Source organism: Phoenix dactylifera, chromosome 4 (assembly GCF_051530095.1).
Source record: "Phoenix dactylifera cultivar Ajwa chromosome 4, Ajwa_hap1_PhDact_Kaust_v1.1, whole genome shotgun sequence".
Taxonomy (NCBI): Eukaryota; Viridiplantae; Streptophyta; class Magnoliopsida; order Arecales; family Arecaceae; genus Phoenix; species Phoenix dactylifera.
In genome coordinates this window covers 40,923,657-40,946,417 of record NC_143193.1, presented here as the reverse complement: position 1 = coordinate 40,946,417, position 22,761 = coordinate 40,923,657, and the positions used below count along the sequence as shown (strand labels likewise).

The 22,761-nt window shown below is 50.5% G+C and overlaps 1 protein-coding gene and 1 pseudogene across 1 annotated transcript in view; one reads left to right on the top strand and one right to left on the bottom strand.

Moving 5' to 3' along the window:
* Positions 1-4,464: 4,464 nt before the first annotated feature.
* LOC103697062 (AAA-ATPase At3g50940-like) overlaps positions 4,465-22,761 on the bottom strand; it is a 38,037-nt gene continuing 19,740 nt past the window's right edge. The window contains exons 6-8 of the mRNA XM_088719867.2: positions 5,291-6,828; positions 4,892-4,945; positions 4,465-4,815 (exon numbers count right to left, since the gene is read on the bottom strand). Coding sequence (XP_088575993.1) covers positions 4,741-4,815; positions 4,892-4,945; positions 5,291-6,637 — 1,476 coding nt within the window. The 5' untranslated portion in view covers positions 6,638-6,828 and the 3' untranslated portion in view covers positions 4,465-4,740. The remainder of the gene's footprint in view (positions 4,816-4,891; positions 4,946-5,290; positions 6,829-22,761) is intronic.
* Positions 7,574-7,982, top strand: LOC103700504 (histone H3.2-like; annotated as a pseudogene).

Here is a 22,761-nt window from a genome sequence, read left to right as displayed (position 1 = left end):
AATTTTTTTTATAATATTTTGTTTGATATTTTTTTTTGAAATATTTTGTTTGATATTTAGAAAAATAAAATATCTAGATTTCATGACTTTCTTGTTAATCAATTTATAATGTATTTTATATCAAATATTTATTTAGACGTAAATGAATGCAAAATCTAGGAAAGCCGAATCATTATTTATCTTGCAAGCACACACAGCAAACAAATCTTCTAATTCAAAAAAGTTTATCTAGGACTTTATTCTAAAAATATATTTTTATTAACATATGACTATGATAAATTTTAAAATAAAAATTCTATGTTTTTGATGCCCTTAAGATCTAGAAAAACCAAATAATTACCTGACACTTATGTGATCCTGAGCTTGCATGGAGATTGACCAACCTAAAATTTAGTTTTGTATATTATTTATTCAAAATAATATATCATATATAAGATATGCTAAATTAAATTCAAATCACCTTACTATATATAAAGTTTTAGATTAATAATTTATAGAAATAAATCTTTGAAATAGGTTACATAGGATTTAAGGTGCTGACTATAACAGATATACAGAAACTTTAGTAATCTGAATTTTAGTTTAATTTATTGTATAAAATTAGTTTACAACCATCCAGTTTTTTAGAAATTAGTTACATGTTATAATATACAATAATAAGAAAATTAAAAATAAATATATGGATATCCATATATTATTTTATAGAAAGTTAGAATAGAATTTTATTTTGTAGAAATTAAGTTCCTAGAATATAAAAATACAGAAATTTAGATTGTTGTTATTTATTACTTGAATTTTTTTGACACTTCCTTACCTTGTCACGTCTCTTCTATTGAGTATAGGTGCCTTTCCTCTTTTCTCTTGAACCCTAAACCCTATCCCGTTACCATCACACCGTCATTGATGACCACATCCATCTCACCTAGCGTCCACCCTAGTAGTGACATCCATAGCATCTAGCACCTATTCTGTCATTTTAATACTTATTGGACTAAAACGTTCCTCACCATGTCACCTCACTCTACCTTGTTCCTCACCATGTCACCTTTACCCAGTTTGTAGAAAGGAAAAGGTGGTTGAACTTATATACATGGGCTCTATGATTTTAACTGTCCTGCACAGCCTCGCTTAATGCAAGAAAAATTTAGAAGGAAATATATTTCAAATATTTTTTATATATTCTCTTTCTTTGAGGCTTCTTTCTTTGACTTGCCCAACTTTCTTTTCATCTTCTTCTTTTGCTTGTCTTCCCTCATCTTTTTTCCTAGTATTCTCTCTATCATCATCGAGCTTGACAGTACTTTGTTTTCGTGCTGGTTGGAGTAGGGTATGGCTTCATTCTTTTCTTTGGCAGCTTTTTCTCTTTCGCCATCCTTCTTTATTTTCCTGGTTTTCTACCGACATTAGTGACATACTAAGTTAATTAACAAAGACAGGATATATATATGGCCGAGCTAATGAAGCTGGTTTATTTTATTTGTAACGTGGAAATTGTGCGTTTTCCATTGCCTAGCTACGCATCAAGTGTTTAGTACAAGGAGTTGCCTAACAAAATTGTTTCTCAGAGAATGCATGGTATGGTATATAATGTTGGAAGTGAAAGTTCTCATGGTGTGCTACTAGGATGGGTAATTAGTCATGATTCAGTGGTCACAAGTTTAGAATATAGGGTGAGGTGTAGGCAAATAACTATTGATCATAGAATCAAATATGATGAACTTAGGAAGATATGCTATAATTTTATGATGATGAAGAGCCCTTCATGAATGAACTTGCAGCTGATATATAAGTTTTTGTCATCTGAAACTTATATTGAAGTCTTGATGATAAATGGTGTTGTTGTTATGCTGAAATTATTGCCAACGATGTGCTTGGCTATTAGCCTCTATGCATCAATATTGGAATGATGAAGTGCTGTTACAACATCTCCTATACCTAGTATTTGCTTTCTATCTATTGATATTGACATTATAATTAATTAACTCCAGTACTTTGTCTCTGGTTGTTATTTGGGCAGCTATTTAGATTTATGTTTTTTTCTTTTTTAAACATGGTACGGGTGATGGTTTGAAATCTCCAATGGCTCATCTATGTATCCTAATAAGCACAAGCAAGGCTTAGTGTAGTTTGAAATCTCTTACTTATACATTGCTATTATCCTTGACAAAGCTGAAGAGGAAAAGGTTTTTTCCAAGAGGCCAATATATTTCAATTTTATGTTATTTATTGCTAATAAAAATATATATATTGATATGGTTGTGCTTAATGAATTAGTGATTTTATATAGAAGCACAAATGATAATGTTAAGGCAAATTTCTTTACATTTTTAGCGATATATGTTGATGCACATTGTTTAACTAATCAATACACATTTCAGTATCTCATTGAAATATAGATTGATGCATATAATTTTAAGTAAATTACAAAAAGCCCCCAAAGATTTTTATTTGCTATACTAACACTCATTAGTCTGGAAAACCTACAACTACACTCTTGGGATTTAACGACGTCAGTCAAGCTGTTTACGTATATGAAAAGATGAAAGTATCCCTAGATATTACTGATGTCTATCCAATCGATCTCAGTCCCTTTTCTCCCATCTCGTCGTTCTCTTTTCTCCGAAGATTAGGGTTCCTCATTACAAAATTACCCCACCTTCTTTGATTAATCTCACAGGAATCATTTGTTACTTCGATCGACTAAGCATATTTAAGCAATAGAGAGCCAACCGCTAGGTAAGTTCAACTCGGTATCATATATCATGTGTTATGTATTATATAGTGTGTATCATGAACCGTGTATCTTCTATCATATATTACATATCATGGATGGAAGAGCATGAAAGGGAGCCTGATGAGGTGGAGTCCCACAGGATGACTCATACCCACTGAGATGGCAACTTGTCCAGGAGGAGTCGAGAGTGACAGTCATATGTACTGATAATCAATTTGTGCAACGATTTGTAATTTCATTGTTTCAAACATTAATATGTGACCTTTTTTTCATAAATATAGGAGGGCTATATTCCTTATTGCAGAGTGTGTCAGAGAGTTATCATCATCTAAAGAGACCAGTCGCGTCGAAGCTCAGGTGTTCATCGAATTGATGGGACCAAAGCGTTATAGTCGAGTGAGGGGTTATGGCATTGGAGTTACCCCCACTCAGTTGTCTACAGTGAGTAGATATACCTTAGATGCTAGACATAGTAGTAGCATTGCATAGATTCGTAGGTTCGAGGCAGAGATGGAAGAGATGAGATAGAGCCATTAGACATAGATACAATTTTTGAGGGCTCAGCTTGACCAGATTACATCTTTGTTGCATAGATTTGTCCCTCCTTGAGTCAATAACTACATCTATTTGAATATTTTGTATAATTATCATGTATATTTTTGTATAAGCATAATGATTTATACTTTGTGATATTTATATTTTCAACTTCTAAATTTTTTATCTTTTTCTTATAGCTTTATGTTCTTTTAGTAGTCGTGGAGATGATGACGATGCTGCTATGGATCTCTAATAGCCCTTACACCCTTTTTTTTAGGAGTTTTATGTGTATATTTTTATGTTTTCTGAAGCACATTGAGTTGTAATTTGACTTTCAATCATGTTTGATAATATAAATATAATCATATTTAACAATATAAATATTTGCTATTTCTATATATATATATCATGTGTTATTATATGATTTTTGTTATGAATGTTTTTGGTTTATATATTTGTATACAGAGTTTTCAATTTTTTTTACATAATTTTTTTTAAAAAATAATTTACACTTACAATATTATAAAGTGTCGTTATATTTTAAATATAACAATGCTTTAAAGCATCGTTACAATATACATTAGCGATGCTAATTTGCATCGTTAATTGGAGACACAAATAAGCATCATTAATATAAGAGGTTTAGTGTCGACGCCTTTTAAAAGCGTCAACGATTAGCGATACTCATAAGTGTCGTTTGTTATAACTCATGATGCGAACCAAAAGCGTCGTAAAATTATTTTTCCACGGCTGCATTGCTGAAGTTTTTGCGACGCTTTAGAAAGCATCAGGAATCTAACTCATGCCACTTTTTCACATCGGCAAATGCCTTGAAAAGTGTCGGCAATGGCAGATGTTTCTGTAGTGTCTACAGAAACTTAAGGTAGATTTTGTTTTCTTAGAAATTATTTTTGCAAAAATTGTTCCATGCATACTTCTTGTTCTTAAAACAAAGAACATAGATAACGAAAGTTGTTTGACTATTAGATTAATATATATAGGAGAGAATGAAAGAAAAGGAGATTTGTTGGAGAGATTTACAAGAAACCGGAATTGATCTTTGTATAGAGAAAGAAAGAGGAGAGGACGAGCATCACTGGCCTTTTTATGTGCGTGGGAGAGAATAGTAAGGGCACAGGGGGTTTGCATTTCTTATGAGAGGGGAGTAAGGGCACAAGGGGTTTGCACGGGGGTTTTTCATAAAGTGAAATTTAAACTAAGAGATTTTTAAGTACACTAAGAAACCAGAAAATTACATAGGATGCCATAAAGCAAAAAGTCAAAAAAAACTCATTAAATTGAGTTTACATTTCCAATAATCTACTCCACCTGATAACTGAAGACTTGATTCATATCATTGAGTGAACTGGTCCTTTTGTTACTTAAAAGCTTGCCATTATAGAATGAGAGACCGCTACATGAATGGTAAGAGCAAAGATCAATTACCCTTTACCATTGGAGTACCATGATCACTCAAAATCGTCATATTCCTCTCCATCTTCATCAACATCCTCATCATCCACCACATTTTCATCCAACCAACGCTATTCAAGAAATTTCAGTGTCATGGCAGTACAATCCTTGTCAGGCAAAAGATAGAAACTAAGTTAGGAATCCAACCGATTTTCCCTGAAGAAACTCATTTGGTTGCTTTTCACCTCCTTCACAACAGATCTAGAGATGGAAATAAAGAGTCAAAGTCAATAAGACACGTTGCAAGCCATTAGAAAGAATAGAGAGTTTATTCTCGGAAGAAAAGTAAAAGAAATAGACAAAAACTTCATATGCAGAAATGAAGAGAATGTAGAAAGGAAGATAGCAATAGCAAAGAGGACAGAAATTTAGAAACAGGTAAATAAAGATTAACGACAAAGTAAGCAAGCAAAAGACCTAAAAAAAAAAAGTTTATCATTAAAGATTCATCATGATTATAAGCATCCACCTTGCAGTTTTACTTTCCATCTATTTATATATACGGTGAATAATTAAGAACTGAAAGTACTGCTTCCAAACACTCGCCTGGTCTTCCTTCTCCACTGGTTCTGCTGTCTCGTTCTCTATTCGACGCCGTTTCCTGATTGCTTCAACAACATCCTTCAATCCCTGATCTGGGTCATCCTCACTACCCATCAAAACCTCCGCAACTTCAGCCGGAGTCATCTGGGCTGAAGATAGAGTCTCCTCCACCTCCTTCATGAGTAGATGCTCGTCGACGCCGAGGTAATTCTTGATGAGCATTTTGAATGCTGCAAATCCGCAGTAGCCCATGTTGATGTGCTTATCCATCCGTCCCGGCCGGAGCAGCGCAGTGTCCAGATTCTCCTTGTGATTGGTAGTGAAGACCATCAGCCTCTCTCCTCCACATGATGACCAGAGCCCATCAACAAAGTTCAGAACCCCTGAGAGGCTAATCAACTGCCGGACTTCCATCCCGTTTCTCGCCCTCTTCGTCCCCCGGCCTGCGAGATTCACGGTGCAGTCGACATCCTCGACGATGATCACCGACTTGGTTGCCGTCGCCACCAGGAGCTTCCTCAAGTGGGAGTTGCTCCTCACAGAAGTCAGCTCCAAGTCATAGATATCGAAGTCGAGGAAATTGGCAATGGCAGCAATCAGGCTGGTCTTCCCCGTGCCGGGAGGGCCGTAGAGCAAGTACCCACGTTTCCAAGCCCGGCCAACCCGGGCATAGAACTCCTTCCGGCCCACAAACTTGAGAAGATCATTCTTGATCTCCTCCTTTAGGCCAGGGTCCATGGCGAGGGTGTCGAAGGTGGATGGGTGGGTGAAAGGTATGGAGGTCCACAGCATTCCACTGGTTTCAAAATTTCGGTTGGTGTAGAGCTTGCGCTCCCGGTTCTTGAACTGGATGGCGGCAGCCTGCGAGAGCACGAAAGGGAGGTACTCGGCATGGACCTTCGCACGGTGCTTGTAGTGGAACCGGAGGTCGAAGCAGCGGCTCTGGCGGGAGCTGCTTTCCGGCCCATAGATCGGCCGGAAGGTCCATGTGACGGTGACGCCGTCGAAGGTGTCGACGATGCTCTCGTTGGGGCTCAAGGAGTAGGTGATGGTGTTGGAGTGGTGGTGGCGGTACATCGTGATAGCACGTGCGGCGGCGAGGGACTTGGAGCTGAGGTAGGCCTGCGTGGAGTCGAAGATGTCGCTGGAGAAGCCGGCCGGGTCGAATTGGTCGATGGTGACGGTGACCATGGGGTCGAGGGGGCGGAGGAAGCGGTGGAGATTGAGGGAGTGGGAGAGATGGCTGAGGAGGGTCCGGATGAGGTAGGAGACCTCATCCGGGATGAGCGTAGGGATGCTCTTGAGGAACACGAGAGTGGCAATGGCCGATCCAGTGGATTTCCAGTCCATGGCTGCTCTCCTATTGGTTGGGTTGTTTCTGAACCGGATGGAAAGCCTAGAAGAAAGAATAATGGAACGTTATAGATTCTTGGAGCTTTCATACACAAGGAAAACTTAGGTCCAAGGAGGAAAACTTATAGTCGGGCAGTGTGAGAGTGCTTTGTCCGTTCTTTCCATTGGAAGATGAGGAGAATCTCTACCTGTGGGACAAGTGGCACTATAAGAAACGGAGGAATGCCGACATAAATGAAACTAAGACTGTCGTCGAAAACAAATAATAAGATAACGCTTGTAAGCATCGCCGAACACCAAGAATTGGTTTAAGACGATGCTTATAAGTGCCATTGGAAGAAAATGAACGAAAGAAGCCACACGATGCTGAAAAGTATCATCGGAATCTTACGCACTAACCCACTATTAACCCTAACTTCCACTAAACTCCACCTAAACACTAACTTAAGACGATGCTTATAAGGGTCGTTGGAAGCCTAAGACCTAAGACGACGCTTATAAGCATCGTCAGAAGCCTAGGACCTATGACGATATCGTCGGAAGCCAAGTCTCCCAATGCCTTACATGTTATTGTTATTGTAAAATAGCATGCAGCAAGATGAGTAGACACGCAACAACAAGACATGAGTAGACACGCAACAACAAGACACGAAGCTGTGAACACACATATCGAGAACATTAAACTACAATCCTAAGATCGTGATCTACATGCTGTTTTGGAAGGATATCTCCACCGTTCGCTACCAAACAATCTAATGCTCCAAATCAACACGCGCGCACAAAATTCCCAAAATTTTGAACCTACCGACTGTCCCCGCCTCTCCATCGCCTAAAAATTTTCCCATCCCCACTCCCAAGTCTCGACATCCCTTCTCCAAGCCCTAATCCCCAATCCTCTAATTCGAAACCCTCATCATAGCTTTCATTTTTGAGATGGCGAGAACCAAGTAGACAAATCAAAAGTCCACCGGCGGCAAGGCCCCCCACAAGCAGCTGGCGACAAAGGCGGCTCGGAAGTCGGCCCCGACCATCGGCGGCATGACGAAACCCCTCCGCTTCCGCCCCGAGATGGTGGCACTGTGGGAGATCCGCAAGTACTAGAAGAGCACGGAGCTTCTCATCTGCAAGCTCCCCTTCCAGCGCCTCGTCCGTGAGATAGCCCAAGACTTCAAGACCGACCTCCGCTTCTAGAACCCTACTATCGCCGCCCTCTAGAGGTCGTCGAGGCATATTCATTGGCCTCTTCAAGGATACCAACCTTTACGCCATCCACGCCAAGCGCATTACCAGCATGCCCAAGGATATGCAGCTTGCCTGTCGGATTCGTGGCGAGAGAGCCTAATCTCGTTCCTTAAAAGCATCGTTGGAATTCTACTTACTAACACACTCTTAACTCTAACTTCCACTAAACTCCGCCTAAACACTAACCTAAGACGACATTTATAAGCATCGTCGGAAGCCTAGTACCTAAGACGACGTTTATACGCGTCCTTAGAAGCCTAGGACCTAAGACAATGTTTATAAGCATCGTCGGAAGCCTAAGACCTAAGGCGACACTTATAAGCATCGTCCGAGGCCAAGTCCCACCACGTTGCTATTAGCCGACACAAAAACGTTGACAAAGGGCAATGCTAATAAGCGTCGCCAATTAGCGACGCTTATAAGCGGCGGTAGTTAGCGATGCTTTCTTCATGCGTCGGCAATTTTTTTTGTCAACGTTCATATTGCCGATGCTTTTGCGACGCTTTATAAAGTATCGCTAATAAAACTAAGGACGTTTATAAGCATCAGTATAGACAACAAAAAGCATCTATAAAGCTTCGCTAATAAAACTAAGAATGCTTATAAGCGTTGGTATAAACAACAAAAAGCGCCGACAATGCTCAATTTTTTTGTAGTGTGGGCTCGGTGGGCACTGGTTTAATATTGGTCAGACTGGTTTTGATTTTTAAATGTTTGACTCCTTGAACCAATTTTATATGAATGAACTTGACCCCATTCTAAATTAGCCATCAATTTGTGAGCATGAGATTTAGTGACTGATAATGGATCCAAACCGGGCATTCCACTAAGAGCTATGTAATAATTCGAAAAAGTTCTGTAATGATTAGTGATAGAGGAAAAAATGGATTGTCCAGCCCACAACTAAAAGGCCGCTCAGTTTCGGCCCAGTAAAAATCAACGACGATCGGCTGAATTTTCACTTTGGCCCATGGCCAGCTCGTCATTGGAACTCCGCCGAAAGCTCCACCAACTCCAGACATTCGTCGACTCCTCCGACCAAGTTCGGGGTACCTCCAGACAATCGCCGACCCACCTCGGCTAAGCTCGAGGCGCCAACCCAGTGATGCGCTCCGACTCTCGAGCTCAGGGCACTCCACCGAGCACATCTCGAAATTCGGAAAGCCGAGCTACTCCCAGCACCCGCCAAGCCGACCTCATCAAACGCATGACGCGACTACTTAACGAGCTCGGCCTCGCCAACGACCACACCCATGTGCGGGCCTACGCCTACCTACGTGGCCATACTTCACCACACTGCCGTGTCATGTCTCCATAATCGGTCAACAGCAGTCAGACGACACCTTGACTACTCTGGCCATACCCTGCCGTGACTATCAACACCCTACCATTCTCAAGAACGGATTGTACCGCACGTCATCAGCCAATCTGAGCTGCGCACCATTCGGCTCAGAGCCACGCCCCCTCATGATGAGGGCTGACGGTACCTCCGCCACCTAGGCCACTCCACCGAGGCTATAAATAGCTCGGTTAGGTAATTTCTAAGGGACCTTTGGCTGGACCAAATTTATCCACTCTAACTTGATCGTCGGAGGGCCCTCACCAGAACCCCACCGGTGAGGTTTGGTGCATGTTCATCGCTGCGCAGGAGGTGGCCTCCGTCCTCTCCTTCCACTCACCGGCAGCTCCTCCGACTCCTCCGGCGTGGTCACCCTCGGGCCAGATTTGAGCCACAACAATTAGATTACAGGTGCTGGAAATTTAGAATGCGGCGTGGATGACAACGTTATAATCTATGTTATTACTTTTTTGCCATTAATATTATCTTGGAACACGTTAAAGATGCCACTTGTTCCCTTACAGCTACTCACACTTTATCAATAGGAATAAATGAAGATGCTAATGAATCTTATTGAGTCCAATAAAATCATTTGCTGTTGAAAGTTAATTGTCTGGATATATCAACAATTTTTTAGTGTTTTGAATCTTATGAACACTTCACATGAACCATAGGATGTGAGAGGGAGAGTAAGACATCTCCTAATTGACATAATGTTGATCAGCTATTAATTTGGAATTAAGAGGTTACTGTACTAACTATGCTAAATTCAATGAACACCTTTTTTTCAAAAAAAAAAAAGTCGCAGAGTAAGTAGCTTCGTATGCGGCCGATCCATGTAAGCTAAGGAGATAGGATTGTGTAAAATATTGTCGAAAATAAGGAGACTTGCTTTCGTTGTACAACACCTTCCTCCCCGAGTACGATTCCTCCGTCTACTTCATTGTTTGATCAGAAAGATAGAAGGAGAGCATGTAGGTCGCAGAGTCCTTTTCACGAAGGACCCAAACGTGTTGCTTGGCAAATGGTCCCTTTTGGTGACACAGAATGGGGTTCCTTGTAAGTGACTCTTTCCAACTGCGAACATGATTAATAAACGTCCACATCCTATATGTACCTTGCTCCTTTTGCTAGTAATGCGGCAAGCGCATGCGATCAGAATGCTAGGTGTAAATGGAATTGCTGTCATGCCAATATGCCATAGCCGATTAGCATGAGCGAGCACAAAACAAGACAGGTGCTCTCTACATAGTTTGTCCTGTAGAACATGGAAGACCTAAAAAAAAAAAAAAATCACATAGTATCAATATAATACAGATAAAATAGAATATTTAATTTTTTTTAAATAATAAATATTCATAATAAAAATTTTAATATTATTTTCAAACTCTAATAATGCCGGCTATATAGCATTTATTTAATAGAAAGGATAACTCCTAGGCTCTAGTTCTTTCGCTCATAGCCCATGATCCCATCCGCACTATCTGCCGGCATATAAGGGAATGAGTAAAATAAAAGCAAGCCAAAACCCTAATAAATCATCTCTATCCCTGGCTCAATCAAGCATACTACGTATAGAATATTAACTTTCATAATATTAGATTTTCTATTATACATAAAAGGATGCTAAAAAATAAAAATATACATTTCAAAAATATTTAATGTATCTAATCAAAAGATAAATATCCAAACCAACGTATTTAAACCAATCACATTGTCTCCTAGCTTTTAGGATTATGTTCATAATCGGCCTATGGCAAGCCATAAAAGAAACTAGATTCTAACTACAATATGTCGTCTATCAATATGCGCCAGTGATTGTCCTATTGGTGCCTAAAAAGAAGCTAGCTCTGAAATCACACGAAAAATATGCCCGCTGCAGTATGTACTGGAGATCGCTTTGCTAATGTAGCCCAAAAGAAAATTAACTCTCGGCTATAATATATTATCAACTAGCATGGAATGTGTTACGGGGGAACTTAGCCACCATGCCCCACGTGACCGGCACGCGCGCCCAGGAAGACTACGGCAGCCCCTTGATCCAGCAATCCGACCTCGAGTCGGACATCTTCGGCTCCGCAGCCCGACCCCGAGTCGGCTGCCCCTTGATCCAGCAATCCGACCCCGAGTCGGACATCTTCGGCTCCGCAGCCCGACCCCGAGTCGGCAGCCCCTTGATCCAGCAATCCGACCCCGAGTCGGACATCTTCGTCTCCGCAGCCCGACCCCGAGTCGGACATCTCTCGACAACGACAGGCTATTCCCCAGAGGCACGCCGCAGCCTCCTGCTCCACTACTCCCTGCAACGGTTGTATCTGGCGCTGCTCCACGATCCCCTGTAACGGCCGTACAAGGCGGAGCTCCACTACGCCCTGTCATGTCCGTACCCAGCGCTGCCCCACGACGCCCTGTAACGGCCGTGTCAGTGGCAGCTCCATCATGCCCCACGATGACGAACCCCCCTGAAAGACCCCCCAGCCTGGTATATATGCGGCTGGGGGAAGAAGGGGGGGTAAGCAAGAACTTCCAGAGCATTCTCCTACTTGCTACTATTACCTCTCCTTCTCCTCCAATCTCCTCTGACTTGATCGTCGGAGGGCCCCCACTGCCCCAGTGGTGGTGCGAGGCTTGCTTGCAGGTTTTCCGGTGGAAGGTGGAGCGCAATCAACACCAACCAAGGCAACTCAAACGGAACCCCGTTCACACCGCTGTGCCAATCGTTCTCGGTTTGGACCACCAGCAACAGTTGGCGCTAGAGGAAGGGCACGAATCTCAGAGCGATCGTAATGGCACGGCGAGGTGGTCGTGGAGCTTCCAATGCCTCCGGTCGCGGGGCCTCTCGCGCCTCCGGCCGGGAGGCCGCTGCGTCTCCAACACATTCTCAGCAACACTCCACCGCTCCACCTCCCATTCAGATGGTCGAAGCCGCTCAGTTCGACCAGTTAGCCCAGCAGGTTCGCACCCTCGCGGAGGCAGTGCAGAACCTGCAGGGTGTGATGTCTCGGGCGCCGCAGCGGGCTCAGGAGCCGCTGCTCCCTGAGCGCTCACCTGTCCTCCTCAACCCGCGCTCCTTCCTCTCCCATGGGGAGGAGCGCCGGCGCGAGGAAGATTCTCGAGCACGGTCCATTCTGCCGGGACCTTCCCATCGGAGCTGCGCGGGGTACGAAAGGCGGGCCCGGGCGCGTTCCCAGACCCCCCAGTCCTCAAGGAACCCGCGCTCCAGTCGGTCCCCCTCTCGGTGCTCCTTGTCTCCCACCCATCGGTCGCGCTCCCTGGACCGGCGGGTGGACGATCTCCACCGACAACTCCAGGTCCTGAAGGGCCACTCCAAAGATCCCTTCGCCGACTTGGAGATCTCCTCCCAGCCGGCGCTTGCCTCGAGGATCCTGCGGACCCCGAATCCGCCGGGGTTTAAAATGCCGGCAATTTAGCCCTATGACGGGGCGGCGGACCCGCGGGATCACGTCGAGAGTTTCAGGACCCTTATGCTCCTCCACGGAGCATCAGATCCTCTCCTCTGCAAGGCCTTCCCGGCGACCCTCCGTGGCTCGGCAAGGGCGTGGTTCGCCGGCTTGGAGGCTAACTCAATCCAGTCCTTCGACCAGTTTACTCGCCTCTTCATCACCCATTTCGCCGTCAGTAGCCGGCGGCGACTGGTCTCCGACTCCCTCTTTGATGTCCGGCAAAACGAGGGAGAAAGCTTGCGGGATTATCTTACCCGCTTCAACAAGGCTACGCTGGAAGTCCGGAACCTGAGCCAGGAGGTGGCTCTTTCAGCCCTGAAGCGTGGCTTCCGAAAGGGCAGACTCACCTTCTCCCTGGACAAACGCCTGCCGCGGAGCTTCCCGGAGCTGTTGTCCCGGGCGAACCAGTATGCGGACACCGAGGAGGCGGCCGCCCACCGGAGCAAGGAGGCCGCCGAGATCCCTCCAAAGCTCGGGAAGAAAAGGCGAAAAGAGGCACGCCAGAGGAGGAGCCCGACGCCTCAACGTCGGCGCAGAAGCCTGTCGCCGGCGAGGAACCACGGCGCCCTACGCCCTCGTTCTCCGCCCCGACGTTTCAACCGGTACACTCCTCTCCTGACTCCCCGGGCCCAGATCCTCATGGAAATCAAGGGGCGGGGGACCTCCCGGTCCCGAGACAGATGAAGAAGATTCCTAGGAGGAGGCCCTCTCGGGCGTACTGTGAGTACCACCGGGACCACGGCCACGACACCGAAGACTGCTTCCAGCTTCGGGACGAGATCGAGGCTCTCATCCGCCGAGGGCGTCTCGGTCGATATGTGAACGACCGACATCCCCCCGCAGACCCGCGTCCGGCCGACCCGGCCCCTCAGGAGCCTCGGGAGCAGAATCGACCCGTCGCGGGCGTGATCCACACTATCACTGGGGGCTGCCCCCGGCCCGAGAGGAACGCAGGGGGCTCGACTGAAGCGTCAGGGGCAGCCGTCGCAAAGAGGCAGAGGGTCGGTAATGTAATCACTTTTTGTGATGAAGATGTAAAGGGGGTTCAGACCCCCCACGATGACGCCATGGTGATCTCCCTCACTATGGCAAACTATGATGTAAGGCGTGTTCTTGTGGATAGTGGAAGCTCAGCTGATATTTTGTTTTACGAGGCCTTCCAAAAGATGAGCTTGTCCAGACAATTGTTGCACAAAACATCCACCCCCCTCATAGGATTCACTGGTGACGCTATCTCGGCCGAAGGTGTCGTTGAGCTGCCTGTGACTGCGGGCGTTGCACCCGCAGAAGCCACGGTGCGGCTCGGGTTCTTGGTCGTCCGTGTTCCCTCGGCCTACAACGCTATCCTCGGACGACCCGGACTGAACGCCCTTCGCGCGGTGGTCTCTACGTACCACTTGCTCATGCGGTTCCCCACGGCGGCCGGGATTGGAGAGGTCCGAGGTGACCAACCGACCGCAAGGCAATGTTTCCTAGCAATTCTCAAAGGGAAGAAGCCCGTAGAAGCCTTAAGCGTCGAGTCCCTCGACGCCAGAGACGAGGTGGCCTTGCGGCACGGGGAGCCGGCCGAGGGTGTGATCGAAGTTCCCCTCGAGGAAGGTCGCCCGGACAGGACGATCCGGGTCGGCGCCAATCTCGACCTGGGAGCTCGGGCCCGGTTGGTGGAATTCCTCCGAGCCAATGTCGATGTGTTTGCCTGGTCGGCGGCCGATGTACCTGGGATCGACCCGGAGGTCATTTCTCACGCCCTCAACGTCGACCCGACCCACCGACCGGTAAAACAGAAGAAGAGACACTGTGCCCCGGATCGGATCCGAGTGGTCGACCAGGAGGTAGACAAGCTCTTGGAGGCAGGATTCATAAGGGAGGTCAGCTACCCCTGAACAAGGCGTGTCCCAAGGATAGCTTTCCGCTTCCGCGGATAGACCAACTGGTCGACGCGACTTCCGGGTATCAGCTGCTGTCTTTCATGGACGCCTTCTCCGGCTACAACCAGATAATGATGGCTCCACAGGACGAGGAGAAAACTGCCTTTATAACAGACCGGGGGCTGTACTGTTACAAGGTAATGCCCTTCGGTCTGAAGAATGCTGGCGCCACTTACCAGCGCCTCGTCAACAAAATCTTCAAAGAGCAAATCGGCCGGAACATGGAGGTGTACGTGGACGATATGCTGGTGAAGAGCCGCCGTGCAGACCAGCACATCGCGGATCTGGAGGAGACTTTCGCCACCTTGCGGAAGTTTCGCATGAAGCTGAACCCAGCGAAGTGCGCCTTTGGCGCTTCGGCCGGGAGGTTCCTCGGTTTCATTGTCAACCAGCGGGGGATCGAAGCTAACCCGGACAAAATCAAGGCCATCCAAGATATGTCCCCTCCGACCAAAGGGAAGGAGGTTCAGGAGCTCGCTGGGAGGGTCGCCGCGCTCGGACGATTTGTGGCAAAATCGGCCGAACGCTGCCAACCTTTCTTCAAGGTGTTGAAACGCCCAAAAGACTTCCTCTGGACGGCCGAATGTCAAGCAGCATTCGACCAGCTCAAGGAATACTTGGCGTCTCCTCCCCTGCTGTCCAAGCCGCAAGAAGGGGAGATGCTCTACCTCTATCTGGCGGTCTCCCCAACCGCAGTCAGTGCGGTACTGGTTCGGGAAGAGGCAAAGCTCCAGAAGCCTGTGTACTACATCAGCCGGGTCCTACGGGATGCCGAGACGCGGTATACGAAGGCTGAAAAGATCGCCTTCGCGCTGCTGACCGCGACCAGGAGGCTTCGCCCCTATTTCCAGGCCTATTCTGTCACCCTCTTGACCGATCAACCGCTGCGGCAGATCCTCAGCAATCCTGAGAATGCGGGATGGCTGGTGAAGTGGGCAGTAGAACTTGGTGAGTTCGACATCCGCTACCAGCCCCGACCCGCCATCAAGGCCCAGGTGCTCGCGGATTTCCTCGCTGAGTGCACAGTGCAGGAGGCGGAACCTAGGTCGCCGGAAACACCCAGCCTCGACCTCCCGATTTGGACGCTTCACATCGATGGGTCGTCGAACCCCGAAGGTGGAGGGGCCGAGCTGGTCCTTACCAGTCCTGATGGAGTGATAGCCGAGTATGCCTTGAGGTTCGGATTTCCAGTGACCAACAACGAGGCGGAGTACGAGGCCCTAGTCACGGGACTCAAACTCACCAAGGAGCTCGGCATCCGGCGCCTGAAGGTCTTCACCGACTCCCAGCTGGTGGTCGGGCAGGTCCGTGGGGAGTTCGAGGCCCGGAACCCGACCATGCAGAATTACGTCCGGAAGGTGCAAGCACTCATTCCCGACCTCGGCAGTGTCGACATCCAGCAGGTCCCAAGAAGTGAAAATGCCAGGGCCGACAGGTTGTCCCGCTTAGTGCGCGCAGACGCGCACAACTTGTCGAGGGCGATCTACCTGGAGACCCTGGATGCCCCGAGCATCGGCGAGGCTGGAGCGGTGATGGCGATTGATCCGGAGCCGTCTTGGATGGACCCGCTTGTCGCCTACCTCGCCGAAGGGATCCTCCCTGAAGACGAAGATCAAGCTCGGCGACTTGTTATGAAGTCCGCCCACTACGTACTCTATGAAGGGAGGCTGTATCGGACCTCGTTCACCGCCCCCCTCTTAAAGTGCCTCCGCCCCTCGGAAGCGGCCTACGTCCTCGGCGAAGTCCACGAAGGCGTTTGCGGATCACACTTGGGGGCTAGGTCCTTGGCGCACAAGATCATGAGGCAAGGCTATTATTGGCCTACCTTGTTGGAGGACTCAAAGGATCATGTACGGAAATGCGACGCCTGCCAGCGCCACGCCAACGTCCAGAGAGTCCCTTCTGTCCCCTTGGCACCAATCACTGCACCCTGGCCCTTCGCCCAGTGGGGAATGGATATCCTCGGACCATTCCCCGTCGCTTCAGCTCAGCGAAAATTTTTGATTGTTGCAATCGACTACTTCACCAAGTGGGTGGAGGCAGAGCCGCTGGCCACTATCACGGAGGCGCAAGTCCGGAAGTTCGTGAAGAAGAACATCATTGTCCGATTTGGGGTACCTCGGGTCCTCATCTCGGATAATGGTCGACAGTTCGACAACAAGCATTTCCGTGACTTCTGCGAGGAGTTCGGGATCGAGCATCGGTTCACATCTGTGTCGCATCCCCAAACCAACGGCGAGGCCGAGGTCACAAATCGGACAATCCTCCAAGGAATCAAAGCGCGAATCGGTCGGACGGGGCAAGCTTGGGTCGAAGAACTCGAGAATGTCCTTTGGGCGTATCGGACCACGCATCGGACCCCTACCGGGGAGACGCCTTTCAGCCTAACCTATGGCACGGAAGCCGTTGTCCCCGTGGAGCTCGGACTCCCCTCACCTCGGGTGGCCGCGCACCGACCCGAGGCCAATTCGGAGCAACTCCGAGGGAACCTGGATCTCTTGGAAGAAGCAAGGGAAATGGCGCAGGTTCGGATGGCGATGTATCAGCGGAGGGTGGCCCGATATTACAACTCCAAGGTCCGACCGAAGCTTTTCAGAATCGGAGATCTGGTGCTAAGGCGAGCTAAAGCATCTCAACCTGCGGAAGGTGGGAAGCTAGCGCCAAATTGGGAAGGCCCGTATAGGGTTCGCTGGGTAAACCGACCTGGCTCCTACCAGTTGGAGGCCCTAGATGGTCGAGAAATTCTAAGGAGCTGGAATTCCGCTAACCTGCGGATGTATTACCAGTAGAACGACAATGCCAGAAAGACAGTTCAAAAATGTATAACACTTTTCATTTCAATAATTTCTGGTTACAATGGCGTGCTCGTGTGATTACAAGGAATTCCCAGAGGGGAATTAGGGTGTAAAGAAAGTAAAGAAGAGGTGGAGACTCCGAGGAGCTGAAGATCTGGGATCCCGAAACCTCCATCTGAAGCGGCTGCAATCCCGCCGGAAGTGGGTGCTTCCAACCGGAGGCGCCATCGGCGTCTCACGAAAAAGACGAAGAGCCGGCGCGGATGAAGAAGAAGTGGACGAAGGAGAAGTCCACACTGCTCCTACCCAGAGGCGCCATCCACGCCTCACGAAAAAGACGAGGAGCCGCCGCAGAAGAAGCTCCCGCTGCCTCCAGGGGAACGCCACCTCCAAGGGATATTCCGGTCCTCCCCGGTGTTAGGGGAGAGAAGGAATACAAGGGAGAAGAGCATATGGAGGCGCGGTCCCGGATCAAGCGTCTGGTGCGGAGCTCAATCGGGAGGCTGAACTTCAAGGAGGGGAGACGTGATCCCGGATGAAACGCCTAGAGCGGAGTTCCGCCGGGGAGAACCTCCTTGTTGATCACAGATGAAACGGCTAGTTGGCGGAAGTCGCGAAGGGCGCGCCTCCCGTTCCTTCGATAGGGGTCTCTCAACCATGCGCCGGAGAGGAGGCCCACGATCCATGGCAATCTGAACAGCTCCGGCTTGGCAGGCTCCATCGCACCTGCACCTATATTTATAGCCAAACTGCGGCCCCCCGGTCATTCCGATGTGGGTGGCTCCAATAAATGCGGGCGCATTGAATCCGGAGCCGATCCGGCTCTCGAGGCGTATCTTCCCGCGATTTCCTAAGCGTCATTCTCCTTAATCGCATTCTTTGTGCAGGACACTCCGGGTGGCCTGTACCCCTAGGTCCACGTATCTCCGCTCGCGCCCAGGCCGCATCCGCCTCGAAGAACGCGCGTATCGCGGCCGCTTAACTGACACTCCTCGCAAGCAGCAACTGGCGATCCGATTTTCCAGGTAACCCCTCAATTAGCATTTAATGCCCATCTGGTGTTCCCCAGGCAACGCTTGGAGAGGAGGAGAAACACGATCGCAGCTGGCCACGGAGAAATCCCGTCGGGCGGCAAGCGACAGGCGCACGACCAGCGAGCAGAATTTTTCGAGGCTCGGCCCTCGGATGCCAGGCTAACCCGATGATCATTCCGGGAGCAGACTAGCCTGAAGCCCCGACCGGTCGCCTCGGCTTGCGCCAGCCTTGGCCGACCAACGAGCGGAATTTTCCGAGGCTCGGCCCTCGGATGCCAGGCTAACCCGATGATCATCCCGGGAGCAGACTAGCCTGAAGCCCCGACCGGTCGCCTCGGCTTGCGCCAGCCTTGGCCGACCAACGAGCGGAATTTCCTGAGGCCTGACAACCCTCGGATGCCAGGCTAACCCGATGATCATCCCGGGAGCAGACTAGCCTGAAGCCCCGACCGGTCGCCTCAGCTTGCGCCGGCCTTGGCCGACCAACGAGCGGAATTTCCCGAGGCTGGGCCCTCGGATGCCAGGCTAACCCGATGATCATCCCGGGAGCAGACTAGCCTGAAGCCCCGACCGGTCGCCTCGGCTTGCGCCAGCCTTGGCCGACCAACGAGCGGAATTTCCCGAGGCTCGGCCCTCGGATGCCAGGCTAACCCGATGATCATCCCGGGAGCAGACTAGCCTGAAGCCCCGACCGGTCGCCTCGGCTTGCGCCAGCCTTGGCCGACCAACGAGCGGAATTTCCTGAGGCCTGACAACCCTCGGATGCCAGGCTAACCCGATGATCATCCCGGGAGCAGACTAGCCTGAAGCCCCGACCGGTCGCCTCGGCTTGCGCCAGCCTTGGCCGACCAACGAGCGGAATTTTTCGAGGCTCGGCCCTCGGATGCCAGGCTAACTCGATGATCATCCCGAGAGCAGACTAGCCTGAAGCCTCGACCGGTCGCCTCGGCTTGCGCCAGCCTTGGCCGACCAACGAGCGGAATTTTCTGAGGCCTGACAACCCTCGGATGCCAGGCTAACCCGATGATCATCCCGGGAGCAGACTAGCCTGAAGCCCCGACCGGTCGCCTCGGCTTGCGCCAGCCTTGGCCGACCAACGAGCGGAATTTCCCGAGGCTCGGCCCTCGGATGCCAGGCTAACCCGATGATCATCCCGGGAGCAGACTAGCCTGAAGCCCCGACCGGTCGCCTCGGCTTGCGCCAGCCTTGGCCGACCAACGAGCGGAATTTTCCGAGGCTCGGCCCTCGGATGCCAGGCTAACCCGATGATCATCCCGGGAGCAGACTAGCCTGAAGCCCCGACCGGTCGCCTCGGCTTGCGCCAGCCTTGGCCGACCAACGAGCGGAACCTCCTGAGGCTTGGCCCTCGGATGCCAGGCTAACCCGATGATCATCCCGGGAGCAGACTAGCCTGAAGCCCCGACCGGTCGCCTCGGCTTGCGCCAGCCTTGGCCGACCAACGAGCGGAATTTCCTGAGGCCTAACCCTCGGATGCCTGGCCTAGCGCCGGAAGAAGTTCCCGAGGCCTAACCCTCGGATGCCTGGCTTAGCGCCGGAAGAAGTTCCTGAGGCCTAACCCTCGGATGCCTGGCTTAGCGCCGGAAGAAGTTCCTGAGGCCTAACCCTCGGATGCCTGGCCTAGCGCCGGAAGAATTTCCTGAGGCCTAACCCTCGGATGCCTGGCTTAGTGCCGGAAGAATTTCCTGAGGCATAACCCTCGGATGCCTGGCCTAGTGCCGGAAGAATTTCCTGAGGCATAACCCTCGGATGCCTGGCCTAGTGCCGGAAGAATTTCCTGAGGCATAACCCTCGGATGCCTGGCCTAGTGCCGGAAGAATTTCCTGAGGCCCAACCCTCGGATGCCTGGCTTAGCGCCGGAAGAATTTCCTGAGGCCTAACCCTCGAATGCCTGGCTTAGTGCCGGAAGAATTTCCTGAGGCCTAACCCTCGGATGCCCGGCTTAGCGCCGGAAGAAGTTCCTGAGGCCTAACCCTCGAATGCCTGGCTTAGCGCCGGAAGAATTCCCTGAGGCCTAACCCTCAGATACCTGGCCTAGCGCCAGAAGAATTTCAAGAGTCGGGAGTCAGCGAGACGCTACCAAGAGTTAAAAAGAAGAAGGACGAAAGTGAAATGAAGAAACTCTATTTGCATTAACTTTCATTGTTTCAGGGTCGAGACCCATACAACTTGGCAAAACGCCAACACACAAAGAAAAGAACAAAAATACAGAAGGTCAGCTTGGAGGAACCCCCGGGTCGGGAACGCCGGGCACGTCCGCAGGGGGTAGGGAGGCGGTTGGAGAATCAGCGGGCAATGGCGCCGGAGAGGAGTCTAGAAGAGAGATCCCACTCAGGTCAATTTCGGGGTACTTAGCCGACACCCTTGTCAGGCCTTCCTCGAAGCCTAAGATAAAGGAGTCGGACCCCGCGTCCGACATGTTACGGACGAACTCGTCAGACTGACGATAGGCCTGTACCGCCTCCGACATATCACGGGTGAACTCGGCGGACTGACGATAAGCCTGTACCGCCTGACGCCCGATTTCCGCACTCTTCTCGGCCAGCGCCGCCTCTGCCCACTCCATAATCTGAGCTTTCGCCTCCAAGACCTTCGCCACAATTCGGTCGTCCGCCTCGGAGGAGACCCTCAGCAGATCAGCCTGAGCCTCCTTGTGCTTCGCCTCGGCAGCAATGCGAGCAGCCTCAGCCTCCTCCAGGCGCGAATGAAGCTCCTGGTCGCTCGCGCGGAACTTCTCCAAGGCCGACTCCAATTCGCCCAGCTTGGCTTCAAGAGACCGGGTTCGGTTGCGGGCGTTGTCGGCTGACCGCTGGGCCTTCTCCCACCTCTCTCGGTAGTCGGCAGCCTTCCGGGACTGCTTCTCGGCCCGCTCCTCCGCCTTCTTGATCTCGCCCTCGAGACCCGAGGCAACCTTGAGTTGCTCCTGAGCCTCCAACAGTTACTTCTCGAGGGTGACGAAGCCGAGCGCCCGCTCTTCGGCCACCTGGAGCCTCATCTCGAGGTCCCTGGTCGTCCTCCCCGCCGCAGCCTGACCTCCCTCCTCTACTGCCTTCAGTTGGCTCTCGGCCCTCGCCAGAAGCCTCGCCTGTTCCTCGTAGCACTCCTCCAGGCGGATCATGTACTGGGCGAGCTAAGAGATAGGAAAAACGAGGGCGTCAGGCGGGGATCAACAGAGCCTATAAATGATGAAAGCGACCAAAAGAACACTCACCGACATGAGACAGACGCAGCTGGCAGCCCCAACGTCAGGGACCCTCATCTCCCGGACCCGCCTGCGGTCCTTCTCCAGCAGCACCATCTCGATGAGGTTTCGGGCGCCGGCGAAAGTGAAGGCCGACCCCGAATTCTCCCCGGAGTCGGACGGTGGTTCTGCAGCCTTACCCTTACCCATCGCTTGGGGAAGAGTCATGCTGACCCTGCTCGGGGCGGGGACCGCCCCTGGAATTGACAGGGTCCCGCTCGGCCGGGGCCTCGGCGCGTCCCTCCTCGTATCATCCGGAGCCGACCGAGTCGAAGGCTGGGCTGGGGACCGATCACGTCCGACCCGTCCATCTCGGGCGCGCCCGGGTGATGCCTCCGGAGAAACGGTAGTCTCGGCATCGGAGGGCTGATATAGCATCAACTGCCGGTCCGCGCCCGCGGCGTCCCCCTGATCGGTGGGTCCGGACCCGTCTGTCGGCGTCGGAGTCGCCTGCCGGCGGGACTTCTTCGCCGGAGGGGCCCCGCTCGGAGGAGCTCGTTTCTTCCTCCGGACCGCTTCCAGTAGGGACGTCCTACCGACAGCCGTTGGCTTGTCCGACCGCATGATGTCGTCGATCTCTGCAAAAAGAACGAGATGGTCGGAGGCTGAGAAACTGAAGGAAAGAAGAAACGAAATAGGAGAAAAGAGCTAAAAAAGAAATGGTGGCGGGCTCACGGTCAGCGGGGACCGAGCTCAGACCGACGTTCACCAAGGTATCCTCGGAAATAAGGCGAGCCACCGGGGGGAGCCGGCCCTCGGCAACCAACCCCTTCAAGACGGCGACGCCATCGGATTCCTCCCTCGACAACCTCGATAGGCCAATCGGGGACTTCATCGGCGTCTCCCAGGTAGCCCTGATTCCCCAAGAGGGATCTGCGTCAACGAAAAAGAAGCGCCCCTTCCAGCCGTGAATGGAGGTAGGAGCCTCCTTGACGAGGCCGCACCCTCGCCGCGCCGCAAAGCACCACCACCCTTTGTCCTGGGGGTGGCCGCTCAGGCCGTAGCATTCCCAAAAGACATTCAGGGTGGCGGGAACCTCGTGCATGCGGCAGAGAACCTA